The sequence below is a fragment of the Protopterus annectens genome, chromosome 8.part0 (genome assembly GCF_019279795.1).
Source record: "Protopterus annectens isolate FY-2018-M chromosome 8.part0, PAN1.0, whole genome shotgun sequence".
In the NCBI taxonomy this organism is placed as follows: Eukaryota; Metazoa; Chordata; order Ceratodontiformes; family Protopteridae; genus Protopterus; species Protopterus annectens.
This window is the reverse complement of record NC_056741.1, coordinates 845,976,861-845,993,597: the sequence shown is the minus strand read 5'-3', so window position 1 is coordinate 845,993,597 and position 16,737 is coordinate 845,976,861. Positions and strand designations below refer to the sequence as shown.

Here is a 16,737-nt window from a genome sequence, read left to right as displayed (position 1 = left end):
GGAATTGTTCTAATGAACAACATTAATTATGAAGCTAAGATGTTACAAATTTTATTGGATGAAACTAAATATGGTAATCTTTCCAAAAATTAGATAAATATAGGTTACAAGAGAATATACAGTATGCTATACGATTTATTTTTGGAAGGATTTATAGATAAAGAACTATTTGAATTTTTACATGTTAAGACCCAAAATTCCTGCCATATTCGGTATTCCTAAAGTTCATAAAGATCTTTATGATTTGTTTTAACCTTTTGAATATATGAATAACATTTATATATTTGGATATATATTCTTAATGTATTGTAATACACAAAATGCTTTAAAATTCTTGTGTTCAATTGGACGGATTTTGCTCCATTCACATGGCACTGATTAATTATTCATTGGATTATTTGAATGGGTGTGTGTGTGTGTATATATATATATATATATATATATATATATACATACACACACATATATATATATATATATATATATATATATATATATATATATATATACACACACACACACACACACACATATATATATATATAAACTTTAATTGCTTAATTGTTTTAATGGATGTCTGAGGAGGTTCAGACGAAAAACAGTTTAGTTTGGCGTTTAACGTTTTTTCATCTTCATTGACTTTATGGTGTTTTGTGCTCAATAAACGTTTGGGACATATCTGTGGCTGGCCGGTGTAACTCTCAACACAGTGCTTTTGGTGATTTTTGCACCGTTTCTTCTGTCATCTTTGATTATGTTTTACAAATCTTAAAACTAGGACAAGTAGACTGTTCTATTAATGCTGTTTATAGTCAGCCACACTCTGGGGAGGTGCTAAATTGCCTGCATACATCAGACAAAGATGTGTAGGTAATCAGCATTATGAAAGCAAAGTCATTACTGTTCCATAGCTATAAAAACAAGACAGCCCACCAAAAGTTGACAGCAAAGACAAAGTGAAACGGCATAAGTAGACTTGTGTTCCTGTGCTGTTCATTAACAGTAAACCACCACAATGCCTGTAAGCCAGTGTTACTGAGCCAGGACTATTAAAACAGTGCCCTCTACAAAGTGCCCAAAAGCAAATGAACAGTTCACTACCACCAGCCTTTTTTTCATAATTTTATAACATGGTGCTTTGCCTTGGGAAACAGTTTATGTCCAGTCAAACAATTCTCAAAATCTAATGGAATCACCACTGGCTTGCATTGCCAGTCACAGCTGCAAACCAGCCCAGGAACTTTGCTTCACTTTCCAAGACAGTGAACACTGGGAAAGGCAAATACACAATAATTCTTGTTTTGATTCTGCTCACTTGTCTATGCATCAAACTGATGCTCTCATGCTTTAATGCAATAGAACATGAACTAAAGCTGCCTTTCCTTCACACTTGTCCCAGACTTACTTTTGCATGTTCAGGAAGTGGTACTTGTCAGAGTGTCACTTTGTTGGGATCTGCAGTGAGTGAGACAGTGGTCTTTTAAATAATGCACTTTGTGCACAAACTTGACTTTAAAACGTCTGAGAAGCACAATGCAAAGCTAAAGTCAGGGACAGTAGAGGAATGCAGGCAAACAAGTGCTCAGTTATCCCACAGCAATGCACCTCACATTCTGCCGTGCTCCTTTCCATTCCAACCATATGGAATTTGTGTGCGTGTAGGGGGGGGCTTATTTCAGCTACTTCCCACCCTTAGTTTCATGCAAGGAACATCCAAACAAGTGAAGCAAATGTTTACCCCCCCCCCAATATTAATGCACACCTTTAATACCACGCTGTCTCAGTGAAATGCAATCAAATTCTGCATTAACAAAGCAAGTGCGATGCCAATACACTGAATGCCAATACACTGAAAACGATTACACAAAACAGAAACTGGAAGGCAAGCATATCCATGGTTAGCTACACTATGGATTTCAAAGTAACTTTTCAATGCACATGATTGAGAAAGACTTTGATACAACACCAAACAATACAATATATGCATATTCAGATTTTAAAACTCAGCCAAGCTTAATAAAAATAAAATTTCTTTACAGGGGAAAGGGTCCATCCCCATGCTCAACATACATCAGTTTCTAAATGAATTAACTGTTCTAACCAGTCACACTCACACCCAACTCCAAGTTAGATACCTTCAGAGGAAAGCTGCTCATATTCATCAGACACCATGTGACCACATAATGGGAACTCGTCAACCTTAGCCTTCTTGCGGCCCAAGTCGAAAATCCTGATCTTCGGATCTGCAATAAAAAGAACTCTGTCGAGTTAAGAGACTTTCTGTAAGTGTACAATGCAAGAGTACAGTCAAATCTGTTTTCACATGCAAAGAAAAAGACCTCCTACTCAGGCGATCCTGAAACAGAAAAATCTTCTTTTGAAAATCCATTTGCTGACCATGAACAAGCACAATTTGGTAAAAACTAAGTACAACTACTGGACAAGATTATCAATAAACCAGATGGTGACAGACATGCTAGCTTGTCCATACATCTACAGACATGGGTCACTATAGGAACAGGATGAAACTCATGAGCACAGAGTTGCACTTACGACCAGATCACGGATGAAGACCAAGAACTGCCCATTCAACACTAACTGGCTGCCATGTTCCTACAACAAACTGCCTCAAGAGTGTGTGTGTGTGTGTGTGTGTGTGTGTGTGTGTGTGGGGGGTTGCAGAATCCACTAGCAAGGGAAACTGAGCTTCCATTCTGCAGGAAACACATTTTCCTATATGACCTACTGCCCAAAAGTTGACTGCACAATTCAACCAATCAGATGATCCTACTGTGTTCCACCCACCAGCAAGCAAAGGGCCATTCTGTTACTTCATACCTAGACCTACTACTTGCTGTAGTTAAATCTTTTGTGGCTTGGGTATAAAAGAAAATGACAGCTACAGTCAAAACCAAAATGCAGTAACAAGACAGTCAACTTAAGTTTTAATGGACACACATCTTAAAGTTGAAGACGCTAAAAAAAAAAAAAAAAATCCTCACAGCAATTTCATCCTTGCCTGTACCAGTGGACTTTTGTGCACCAAGAGGAGGAATGCAGTCTGCCCTCACTGCAAACTCACATTTGTGAGATTATACTCATGATACTAATAGCACAGGAAATAAATACTAATAAATACTTGACATTTACCACCGAACATGCATCCACACACTATCCGAACATGCATCCACACACTATCAGTTTCTTACCAACTCCATGAGTACATTCGATTTGAATGTATGCTTGCATGTTATTAGGTGCTACAAAAACTGTTAGATGTTACACTGGCCAATACTAACACCTTTAAAATACACAGCGATACAGCTCTGCACAAACAGCATACAACACAGTGCTGCACTTGGCCACCTGATGGCCAACTACAAACGCAGGCTGGGAGCTACACTATCCAGCCATCACCTAAGCAGTTCCACTTGTCTCCATGCAGACAAGTACCAGGTTTCCTGTAAGAAGAGTATTCCTTGGGGCTCATTACCACCTTAATGTTTTTGAAGCAACTGGATCTTGATAATTTCCTTGCCACCTAGGCCCTTATTAAAAGTCGAACAAAAGTTAGAGATTAAACAGTGTAAAATATTGGACAGTAAAAGTTGAGGCAATGGGGGCAGTATCTACTGTACAGGAGACCAAACATGAAAGAATTCAGTTGAAGTGGTGGTCCAGCAGCCAGTGACTATCGGAAGGGCTTTAGGAAAGCTGAACTACTTGGGAAGACCAGACAAACCATCGGATTTTCAGCTGCAGTCTATACAATACACACTTCAGTGCTGCAAGAAGTACATAGTATTTAATTTAGAGCATTAAGCACTGTATACCAAATGCACTCATTACTTTAGAGAGCAGGAGGTGGACATATATCCTTAAGTAAAACTGTTTTGCATGGATATGGTTTACAATAAAGCTCTACATGCAGGGTGAAAAGCAAGCTGCCAAGAAGCACACTAAAGTAAAATTGCTAGGGATTACTATGGAACTAGACTGCAATCCCCAGCAAGTAATTAAAAGGTTAGCTAGCTATGTCTACCTTGTCGCGGGTGCCACACTGCAACAAATGAGCTGTCGTGCTGACACCCATCCTCTGGGCCAGTCATCAAGGAGCCTGAACCCTCACTACAGACACCGGTGAGGGATGCTCACTTGGAACAAAGATACTGTGCATTTCCAGATGCAGATCTCTGCACCAGCACAACTTCCTTTAACAGCACACAAGCAACAGTCCCCAGGCTGGTCTCCCTCTCCAGGCCCCAAACAAGACTCCCACTGACACAAAGTTGAGTCCTCAGCAGAATGCCCCAAGTAGTCCATCACTCTTCCTGTGAAACCAGTGCTCAGTGTCCCTGCTCCAAGCAGCTGACACTCAGGTTTGATTTACACACACACACACACACACACACACACACACACACACACACACACACACACACACAGAAAGGCTGGCATGAATTTACCTGCTATGCCCCCTCCATCCAGACTACAAGGTAGGTACTGCCACTAGAACACTCCAAAGCCAGCTACTCCAAGGCTCTTACAAGGGTACCCAATTATACCAACACAATTGGCAGTGTTTAACCAATGCATCAAGGCTTTCAGAAGCAGCCAGTACCACCAAATAAATACAAGTACTCACAGGTTACTCACCCCAAAAGAACAAAAACAAAACCCCAACACTAAACATAACTGATCTCACTATACTTTGATCTAAATTACTATTCCCCCCCCCCCCCGATTACTTAACAAGGTAAGATGGAAGTGAGCGAGTGATACTTTGGCAGATTTCGTAAACAGACTGCACCAAGACTTCGCTCATCTAGTGTTAAACATTTCAGTGCTGGACTACAGAATGACACCACATATCTGGTCATGTGACTTCGGGTTCCCACTGCACCCCTTTACTAGCAACTGAACCACATATGTATAATACACACAGCTTTGCTAGCAACTGAACCAGATTTTAGCACATATGTATAATACACACACAGCTTTGCCAAGATGTGCTACAGCATCTGGAAGCTATAAAAAAAAAAAAAAAAAAAAAAGCTTCCACGTTAGCAAATACCCCCCGCTCCAAGGACAATACAGGACTCTGTCATTGTTTTCACAGACATGGTCTCTGGCTGCAATTAGGACTGCAAGATAAAAAAAAAAAAAAATTGTAAACCCGTTTCCTACCTTTCCTGTAATTAGGTTTGGGCGGTCTTCCATCTCTTGGCTTTCTGATTTGAAAGTCTGCATTTGCACTTGTTTCTCTCCTGTAACTCCTGGGCCCATCTCATTTGCTCACTCAATTTTTTTTTTTTTTTTTTTTTAAAATCTGCTTTTACTGTATTTGTGTTTCTTCCTACTTTATTTTGCTTTTGCATCATCTTAAAGTACTCAATTGTATTTATTACTGCTTGGTGTAACTCATTCTAAGCCTTTTAGTTTAAGCACTTGGTCATTCTAAGCCTTTTAGTTTAAGCACTTGGGCTTCAGACCAGTTGTTTTACATTAAGGTTGTTTGTGGTCTGCACTGTAGTGGCAGAACAGGTAGCTTACACCCTTCCAAGTTGGGAACTGCTGATTGAGGGCTCAGTGTCTGTTATTCGAAAAGTGTATTAATTCTGGTTTAAGCACTTGGGCTTCAGGCCAGTTATTTTACATTAAGAGGGTTCGTGGTCTACACTCTTGTGGGAAGAGAGGCTGGACTCTGCCCTTCTGAGCTGGGAAATTCTAGTTAAAGGCTTATAGTGCCTGCATATCTGAACTGCTTCTTACTGAAATTGGTACACCTTGTTTGCTGCAGCATAGACTAGATCCAGGCCTGCTGAATCTAGCTTTGTTTGTATGCTTGTTTTTGTTTGCTTGTTATTTCCCCGAAATGCTAATTCCACCCAAAACGTGGCTTTTCAGCGCATCTGTGGATCCCTAGTGTTATCTGCATTGCTTACTGTACTTATTTCCTTGTTTCACTTGAAAGTTACTGTTTGTCGTTTTTGCATTTAAGTTACCTGTAACACATTGCATTTAAGTTACCTGGCACTTGCTCACTAAAGCAACTATACAAGTCAGCACTAAGCAATACACCCTCAAACTCCCCTTGAGTACCTTGTTCCCCATTGGCCCTTTTTTTTCCCAATTCTAAAGGAATTCCCAATACTATTCTAGCATGTCCAAAGGTCAGTTGTCAATCTCCTCTCCGGTCCAGCTGGTGAATCTGGGAATCTTGAGACAATGTTACAACTGCCTCGTGTACACAGACAACCCTCTCCTCCTCCCAACAAATGTGAGATGCAACCATATAGCCAAACTGGAGGCTAAGCACTCTCAACTCAGTACCGAGTTGAGAGAGCTTAGCCTCCATTACTGGTTACGCCAGTACTGGAGGCTAAGCTCTCTCAACTCAGTACTGGCGTAACCAGTCAGGAGAAGGAAACCACACTCACTACAATTCCAGTCTCACATAGACCTACCACGACAGCAAACCAACCACAAACCTACTCGGAGGCTCTAAATAAATCTGCCTAAGCAGCAAGAGACCTCCGAAGCAGACAAGCAACCGCTACCCTAAAACAAATCACGTGCAACACATAGCTCACAAAGCCAGTGTGCCGAACAGTCACAGCCCTTAAGGCTAAACAAGACACCTGATACACTTGTAACAGGAGAAGGTCACGGTGAGCTGCCTGTCTGGCGCTAGGATCCGCCACATAACACAAGCACTCAGGTCACTCCAAGGCAAGAACAAATATGACTCCGTCATTGTCCATGCTGGTGTGAATGACCCGAGACGTACCTCTCTGGACTACATGTAGAGAGACAGAGGAACTCTGAGCATGTAGCCCAGGCCGGTATGACCCTGACCTTGAGTAGCATCTTACCCTCACCAAGAATGATGCCACAATATGAAGACAAGAGGATCAATTTCAACAATTGGCTTAAGTATTGGTGTCATTCAAAGGGGATCCAATGCCCGTCAGCCTGGGATGACATGCTCGACAAGGCACGATGCTTCGCTAGGGACGGCTTGCACCTGTCACCCCTGGGCTTTCGGATATTGGCAAAGGCTCTTGCTACCCCCATAGTGCCCTTTTAGCCAAGGCTCAAAAGACAAACCCACCTCCATAGGTATCACAAGGGATAAGAAACTAAGAGTAATGCTACTCAATGCCAGAAGTCTAAACCTCAAGATGCACGCACTCAAAACTCTCCTTAGCATGGATATCTGTGCAGTAACAGAAACCTGGTTCAAGGCTCCCGAGAGCACTCCAGCACTACCAGGTTACACCTCATACCATGCTTTTCAGCTCCAAAACTTGGACCGAACCACAAAAGGAGGGGGGGGGGGGGGAGTATCAATATTTGTTAGATACCCACACCTCCAGGTTGGTGGCACAGCACGAAGCATCAGAGACTATCCATGTGCAACTAACAGTGGGTAAAACTGCTTTCCAGTTTATAACTGGCTACAAACCACCCTCTCAAACCCAGGAACCCCATTTGGCCTTCCTGAGAACACTGGAAAATATGAAGGTATCTCCAAACACCATTATATTGGGCGACTTCAACTACCCAAACATAGACTGGGAGCATTACTCTAGCTCCAACACCCTTGCCCAAAGGTTCCTACAATTTATAAACTCAAATGCTATGGAACAACTTGTTACCACTCCCACAAGAGGGGAAAACATACTGGACCTGATCATCACCAACATGGGGACTCTATGCTCCAAACCAGAAGTGTATCCTTCACTAGTAAGATCAGACCATAAACTAATCTCACTGGATATTCACATCCCGACCCCACCCCTTGCCCAGAAAACCACAGTGAAAAACTTCTTTAAAGCAAATTTCACACTCCTCAAAACAGAGGTGGAATCCTTCAAAGCCCCCAGGCCTGTGGAAAATATAGCCCAGACCGCAGAATCCTTTATAAACGCATTCTATGAACACATTCAGGAATGCATGGATCATGCAACCCAAATAAAACCAAGACCCAATCCTCCTGTCTGGTGGACCCCAGCCATAAACTATACAATAGAAGGAGGAAGCTACTACATCATAGAGCAAAATCCCAAAAAGGGAAGGCATCTCTCATCAGTATTAGCAAAAAACTACGGGCACTCAAAATCATCTTAAGGCCAGCTTAGAGAAAAATTGCACAGGACACCAAGGATAATCACAAGGCTTTTAGTTGTTAGGAACCTCGGATGCTCAGGTAAGAGCCACCCTCTCCAAAGCAAAAAACACAGCATCAATGGGACCAGACGGTGTCCCAGGCTGCATCTTACATGAACTCCAGAAGAGCTAAACCCAAACATAAAACCACTGTTCAATCTCAGCCTTACTACAGGATATGTACCTAAAGAGTGGCGTAAAGCAACAGTGGTCCCTCTCCACAAAAGGTGGTGCCTCAACGGATCCTGGAAACTATCACCCCCACAAGCCTGACTAGCTTGGTCTGCAAAGCTATGGAAAGGATCATGGACCTCATAAATAAGAGATACTGGGGACCTACAGACACTGGATCCTACCCAGTTTGGCTTCGTTAAGGACAGATCCTGCGCTATGGAAAGGATCATGGACCTCATAAATAAAAGATACTGGGGACCTACAGACACTGGATCCTACCCAGTTTGGCTTCGTTAAGGACAGATCCTGCCTCTTAAACCTGGTAGATTTCTTTGAAACAGTCACCAAGGCCATTGACGAGGGGAAGGTGGTCCACACAGCCTACCTGAACCTCGCAAAAGCCTTCGATACAATACCCCACTCGGGCATTATAGATAAGCTCACCAGCTTAAATATAAACCCCTATGTCACTAGATGGGTTGCAAACTGGCTCAAGGACAGAACCCACATGATTAGAATTGCTGGAGCCATGTCAGACTCCAAACCACGGGACCTCTTGTTCGGTATATATTTCTCGGCGGTACAGGCCAACACGGAAGGACAGTGGCTGACCAAGTTCGCAGATGACTGCAAACTAGGCGCCATAATAGACTCTCCAGCAGTCACAAGCATCCTCCAAAAGGGCCGCATAGAAACAGACAACTAGTGCCAGAGCCATGGCCTCAAGCTAAACGCCAAAAAGTGTATAGTCATCCCCTTTGGCAAAAACAAAGTGCCCACAAATTACCACATAGGTGGTAATCCATTAAGTACAGAAGTAATTAGGGACCTGGGGACCCAAGTTGATAGCAATCTCATTTGACACCCACATGGCCCAAGTGTTTAGAAAAACATTTTTTTTTATAGCCCACCTAATCATGAAGGGATTCACATCTAGATCAGGGGAGGTCATTGTGCCTCTTTACTCATCCCTCATCATGCCCATAATTTAATACAATGCCCCTTTTGGGATGTACCTTACCAGACACCTGCAGCAACTGGAAAGACCCCAAAAGTACCTCACCAAGAGGATCAAAGGGCTCAAACAGATGCCATATGCTGCCCAGTTAAAGAAACTCCAGCTCTACTCAGTGGCATACTGCCTGCTCAGAGGTGATCTGTGCCCGACGTATAAAGCCATCTCCAACCCGGAATTAATGGACATGCTGCACCTCAGAAAATCCAAATCCCAACGAGCTACACTGTCGAGAGACTTGAACCTCAGAACTGAAATAAATAGGACATGTTGGAGGGACAGATTCATAACCCAGAGGCTCCCTTCACTCTGGAATAAAATCCCAGTCCAGGTTAGGCAGAGTCCCTCATTGACTCTCTTCAAGAGGAATCTTGGAGTGGATGGGAGATTGTAGGTTTACGCCGTTATCACTTCTCTCTCACTGTTAGACAGAAGCACAGTATACTAACCTTGAAAAAGGTCATAGCAAAATTTAAAATGGGTGGTGAAAGCCACACACACTCTGGCTAGGCTTATAAATGCCCTAGGGCAGATAGCCTAGTATGAAGTTATGAACAATCTTATGGCCTAAACCAGGTAATTTAATTTCAGACTTTTTTCAAAGTTAAATGGACTGAGATTAACCTCTTCTCTTCCAGTATCCTCTGTTACAAACACATTAGTTTCATCAGTTACAATATAGTCTAACATACAAATGTATTCCTTTTCTGTCCAGCAGGACCCAGTATTGGTATATTTAACACAAGCAAAGTATCTGCACAAGTCAGTTATACAAATGACATTAAATTCTTTACAAATCTCTGGCTAGCTATGTCGGCATATGTTACACATCCACTGCCCTTCTAGAATTACTAGCAATACCTCACATTAGTGCTATTAATAATAAAAGTATTTTTAATGACTCTTCCAGACAAACCAAGGAGGATTACAGCTACTGAGGACAGTATTACCTATGCAAATGAAAGCAGAGAGATCACAAGAAATTCTATTACAGAATACGAGTGCTTGACACCAGTAGACAGATGACTAGTTCCATTTCGGTAAACAAGTGGGAAAACAAAAAATCAAATGTGTGCATTTCTTTTTTAAAAACAGCTCCTTGTACAGTTGATACGTTTGTAATCACCTTCAGAAACAGACCTCCACATTTAATAACGCAACTTTCCCATAAGTTTCAACACAAAGATACTGCAAGAACAGAATTTTAGCACTTCAGTGGCTCCACATTCCTCTCACAAAGCTGATGCAGTACATCTTTAACAGAACTTAAACTTCAAAACCCCTTTCATACAAAAAAATTATGGTGTACCACGCATTGAACACTCACTTAACAGCATGTGTGCGATTCATTGTCATGAAACCCTTTACTAAACTTCCAGTTCCTTCATTTTTTCCTGCCATATACTGTGGAAACCCATTTCCACCACTCGCAATCCTGTACTGCTTTGAAAAGTAAGCAGACACAGCCAGTATGAATCAACAACTGCAGAAACTGATGTGTTGCTCTGGATTTTCAAAGACTGACTTTTTATATCCCAAATGCACATTTTAAAAAGACTGACTTTTTATATCCCAAATGCACATTTTGCAAAAATTAGGTGCAAGTTCCTCCAAAGTTGCTCACTGAAAAAATATATTAACTGCAAGTACAGTTATACTGCAAGCTACATCAAACTTGAACATGCTCATTTTTGTCCAGTGCATCCACTGCTGCTACTCATTTAACTGTACAAAAATTATAAAGCTGTCCAGAGCGGGTACAGATTTATGGTGGCAACCAGCACAGAAACTGCAAGAGTTTCTAATTACACAAAACAGTGAATACTATTGTGTGAAAAACTAGTAATTGTAAATAAAACCCCATTAAATGCTTTGGTCCACCTATGCCAAAAATTCTCTACCCTATCCTCATTGAAACAAAGGTAACAGTCCACTCCAGGCAACAACTTGCCTTGGAAAAAAAATTTCCACGAGAGAAATGGGCATACAATGATGTTCTACAGCTGTTATTGCATGCTCCTGTGAGTAAGCTGCCCATCCCTCTTACTAAAACACATACACCAGAACAGCCCCTGCAGCCTCTACTAGGGGGTGCCCTGACAGCAGACCCCCCACAGGAGAATGGCCAGCATCAGCCAGGTAATGCCACACCACCTCCTCAAAACTTAGATCACAGTCAGGTCTCTTTAACCCTTCTGCATAATACAGCTAGTTATGAAATGCTCCTTACCAGCTCACACTTGGAATTAAGCCATCAATTACAGTAACTCAATATAAACAAAGCACTACATAAGTTGCCATTTCTTCACACACACTATTACATAACTAAGCTTAAGTAAAACCATATACATCAGATTGTGCAGTACTGTGCTTTATATTTTGTACAGAATGTGTAGGTCAACGTTTGTACTGAAAAGTATAGAATTGCAATGTTTTTGATTGTGTACCAGGCTGAATCTGAAAATGTGCCCACTGTGGTTAAGTCACATATATATTGGTAACAAATTTAAGTAATTCCAATGTACATAATAAAAGTCAGAGGGAAATTTGAGCACTTACCAGGAACACCCCTACAAAACCGTGACTTTGGGTAGGGCTTGTTCTTGCAATATCTGTAACTAAATACCAAAAACAAAAAAGCATTAACAGTGAAAAATGTACCCACAACAATATCTAAACTTCTAGCATATGCTATGTAATGAAACCAGACACCCTATTCTACCAAACCTAGCATCCAGCTATATACCACATGTAAAGTTCCACAAGTATACCTCACAACTGGCAAGGAGCACAATGAACATTTTTTGTGGCACCTTAAGTGACAGACATGACAGCCAAAGCAGTCAAATATAGCAGATTCGTTCCGATTATAAATCTGCACACTGTGCATTTTTGATTGAGATTTTATGCAAACAATGTTAGGTTGCTAAAGTAGTAGCTAGCAGTGCACGTGGTACATCAAAAGTTTGTTTTTAATTCTTTATAGGTAGTGTGTATCCTTAAAACCATTTAACTTTACTTAAAGCATTGTTTTTTTTTTTTTTTTAACAAGCTTCTAAGTGTGATACTTTATAATCCAGGATACAAAACCAAAACACAGCATTACCCCAAAAATGACAGACCTACAAAACCATTTACAAAGAATGTCAAAAAGGATCCATATTCAAAATGAGGAGAGAGGAAAAGGACAATAGATTTGGGGATATCCACAAAACACTGCTGTTAAGCAATGGCACAGCAAAATATCTCAGTGCTAGCAAAAGCTGAAGTAAACAGGTAATAAAGACCAAATAATCTCGTGTACTGCACAAGGGCAGCTGTTGCACCCTTCCCCATACAGTCTTACAGCATTTATTCATAAATGCGAATGAGCAAAAACAATGAATTTTACTTCTCTCCTCACCATTTTTAATAGCATTCCAGTTTAATTATACGGAATGGAATGTGTGCCGCCAAGTGCGAGAGTCACAGGGAATGGGTATCACTTGCTAGTGCACATGCTGGCTGGTAGCTGCACCACTTTTCTTCACAATTCGGAAGCATTACAAATTAGTATAATGCCACCACAAATATTCTAAGATCTAGACACCATTAATTCCATTCTTTTATCCAAATGGAATGAAGCTTTTTATACAGCCAAAATTGAATGTTGCTGCCTTTCAGCTCAGAATATAAACAACTCCTCAAACAGACAAGCTTTCAGACTATTACAAAAAACAAAAACACACAATGTGCTTTGAGTTTGAGTTCTTATGAAACCAAGACCCCCCCCCCATACTACAAAAACAGAACTTCTTGCACCATCAAAATTTCTTTGTACACCTTTTCACTTAAAAAGCCTCTAACACAAAATACTCAATGCACACACATTCAGCAATGGCATTATAATTAATCTCAGTGAAGCAAACACACACAAAAAACAACCAATACAGCAGTGACAGATCCACTTAAATTCAACTTAACAAAAACAGACTACGAGCAGTTAAACAGCTCTGACCGGGAACTAAAGCCAAACTATAGTGGGTCTGGAAGTATGGTGTACCTTGATTTCTGCAACACACACTGCTGCAGTGACAAAACTAGTGAGACCTGCAACTGGACAGAAGGCTATAAGCAAACAGACGCGCTAAAAACTGTGTCTACAGTGAATAATACGTAAAGTTATGTAAAACAGGAGAATTCCTAATTCAGAGTTCACAAAGAAAAATAAACACTCCCAAGAACAAAGTTTATAGGAAAGTTCGAGGTTAGCTACTCTTCTGGGCCATTTTAAACCTAGCCAGTTTCCCTTCTGGTGCCTGAATCACCCTATCCCACTTGGTGTTGGATTGGCCTTGCCCATCCCATGGTCAACAACCGTACATTACTCCCAGTTAGAATTAAATGAGGTCGCACGTTACTTGAGGGGACCCATACATAGGGTGAAAGAATTTTAGGTACTCTGTCCATTAACAACACAGGGGCAGTCCTGGGGTAAATATTACATTTCCCATCCACAGAGCCAAACCACACTTAGATGAGGAGTTTGCTCCCTGCAACATTAACAGAATGTTTTGAAGAAATGATCAAAATCCTTGAACAAAGCACTTCTCATACCACTTGACTTTTCGATGTGTAGTAAACCAATCAGTATTACTTGAGAATAATCTGTATAACAAACACAAGTCATCTCTTGGAAGTCTGTAGAATAGTGAGTGTAGTAACAGACCAAGTAGATCCATGTAGAATATATTAAGTCTTGTATCCCTTTAGTAAGGCTACCTGTAGGAGATCCAGTCGTTGCATGTGTCTGGAGAGATGCATGCCAAAGGGGAATTATGCTTAATGATTGGACTAATTAGACTTGAGTAAAAGCAGACAATAAGAACCCTTTACATTTAGACAGAATCCCTTTGCTTATAAACTGAATTTTCAAATGTGTCCCATCATTGTAACTGTCCACACAACTTCCCAAATCCCAAACAGTGTCAACTCTTTGGAGGCACACTGGTAATTCCCTAGGGTAGACTTGTCAAAAGGATAGATGATGCATTTTTTGGCATTCAATTTCAATCCATGGTTTTGACGGCAGTTATTTTCCTGCAGGTTGGCAAAGTCGTTTGGGTATTTAAAGATCGCTCTTAGTTAGCAGCCATCTGCAAACTTAATCAGTGAAAGCCCTTTGATACTGACTTTTTACTTCAAAAAATAGATGTCAAACAAGATAGGTCCCAGCACAGAACTCTGGGAGACTCCACTACATGGCATGTAATGCAGGGCACTTATACAAACAATCACCAAAAAGCCACACAGAATTTTTTTACCCCAGGCAACATACATTTAGAAATGGATCATAATTTTACCATACAGAACACACAGTCACAACCTTCCCTTACAATGGACTATAGCAGCACTGTATTTAGAGTCCAGCAGGCAACAGGACATGCAGAGGGCCTATAATCATTTGGGTAAATCTCTCAACCCAACTCAAGGCATATCATGATGCTGGAGTAGAAAGTAGTGTGGAGGAGTCACCCCCCCCCCCCCAAGGAACAAATCAAACTTTTTTTATAACCAGCTTCTTACCAAAAAGTGTAAGCTTTACAGCTGTCAAACTGCCTCGTTTGAAGCAGGCAATAGAACTGTTTACTACCTGGACACTGCTGCACATTACAGCTGTCGTAACAGCTGCTATCCGGTGCAATTACAGATTGCAAATCTTAGTCTATTGAGAGAGAGGAGAAAAAATAAATAAAAAAATAAAAGTATGCAGATAGTGACCAGACCTCAACTGCACTCTGTGGAGGAATGCACCCATTTTCAGTCTTTGACGTTTCTTTTCTGGCTTGACACCCCCTCCTTCACACAACTTTATACTTCCCACAGTCCCATATAAAATTTGAAAATGTTTATTAAATAAGAATCTAGATTACAGGACTAACGATCTGGTGGCACAAATAAGAGGAAAAAAAAAAAAAAAAAAAAAAAACCTACTTTGATTTTGTCTTTATTACTTTTGATTCACATACGTTTGATCACTCTTATAAACAGAAATAGTACAAATGTTAATCTGTATAATCTTCAGGTAATCTATGTGTGGTAGTTAATCTTTGTATAATCTATATGTGGTGCTTTTCTCCCCAGGACTCCATTGAAAATGGGTTCTTTAGGTCCAATGGACTATCCTGGTTAAACTGCAAATAAACTGTTACAAATGAGAGAGCACCTACTACTGCAGACACGAGTGTGAATCTAGCTATTTGCTGGATAGTCAAGTGACTAAAAAGGCAACAATTAAAAGTTTTATACAGAAAACAGCCGAGTAAAACAGACTTGTTCCAATAACATCAGAATAATGGGCAAAGGGGGCTCAAGTCCTTATACGACTAGGACGACACAATCTTACCAAACAGCACTAAATATAAATAACTAGATATGAAAAAAAGCATTAAAAACTCAACAGCAGCGTCCAACTCAAGCCATTAAGCTGCCAAGGTACCACCACATAAGTGAAACAAACCAAGTTATTTTCTTTGCTGGCTTTACGTGCAATTATTATATATACACGGTGTGACACACACACATACACACATTATACAAAGGATCTGGTGTGAACATTCAAATTTGCATATTTTTAATCATACGACAAAGTATAACTAAGAAAAACCGGAAAGGGCAGCAGCAGTGCTGCTTGACGTACAACTATGACAGTACAATAAACGTTTTGAACAAAACTACAGTAGTCCCATAACCACCGCAACATACTACAAGTTAAAACAGACCTTATGAAGAGATTACATAAAACTTTTTTGGGGCTTCACTTCAAATGACCAAGACACCCCAAAAAGCAAACTAGATAAATAAAACAATACTACACTTCATACATAGTTTCGCTGACTTGCTGAACATCACAGTCATACTTCCAAGGATGCCAAGAACATAATTGCTAAAAGGGTACAACCAGCTTATTAGGCCCACAGACAAACACTCACCAGCGCGCTGGGCGACGACCCATGACTGCGGATCTACAACACAAAAAACAATATTTTAGCAAATTACAATACCAAATAAACCTATAACCGAAAAGCTCAAAAGAAAATATAACTTTATTCACGATTTCCAAATGGGAGCACAACTAGCTACTGCTCCTCTTCGCTTACCTCGCGGAGAAAAGAGCGAAAAGGCGGAGCGTAATCTTTCTCCACAACGCGAGAACAAGTATGGAGCTTGCGCAAACATGTATTACTTTGGCGTCCGTGTAACTCATTTGTCGCTCCTTTTTGTTACGTGTATTAAGGACGTCTATAACTTTCGAAGATATGTTAGTCACTCAGTAATGTGAATATTGGTTCTTGATGAGTAAAAACTGTGGAAAGGGACTGTGGACAGATGCATTT

General features: G+C 40.7%; 1 protein-coding gene across 2 annotated transcripts in view; it reads right to left on the bottom strand.

Annotated features, from left to right (window-relative positions):
* RPL10 (ribosomal protein L10) overlaps positions 1-16,519 on the bottom strand; it is a 46,462-nt gene extending 29,943 nt beyond the window's left edge. Inside the window, exons 1-4 of one of the 2 annotated variants that reach the window (XM_044080341.1) lie at positions 16,501-16,519; positions 16,333-16,365; positions 11,921-11,979; positions 2,136-2,243 (exon numbers count right to left, since the gene is read on the bottom strand). In XM_044080341.1, coding sequence (XP_043936276.1) covers positions 2,136-2,243; positions 11,921-11,979; positions 16,333-16,355 — 190 coding nt within the window. In that variant the 5' untranslated portion in view covers positions 16,356-16,365; positions 16,501-16,519. Of the gene's footprint in view, positions 1-2,135; positions 2,244-11,920; positions 11,980-16,332; positions 16,366-16,454; positions 16,474-16,500 lie in introns of those variants that run through there. The other variant, XM_044080340.1, reaches the window with a different exon arrangement.
* Between the last annotated feature and the right edge of the window lie 218 nt (positions 16,520-16,737).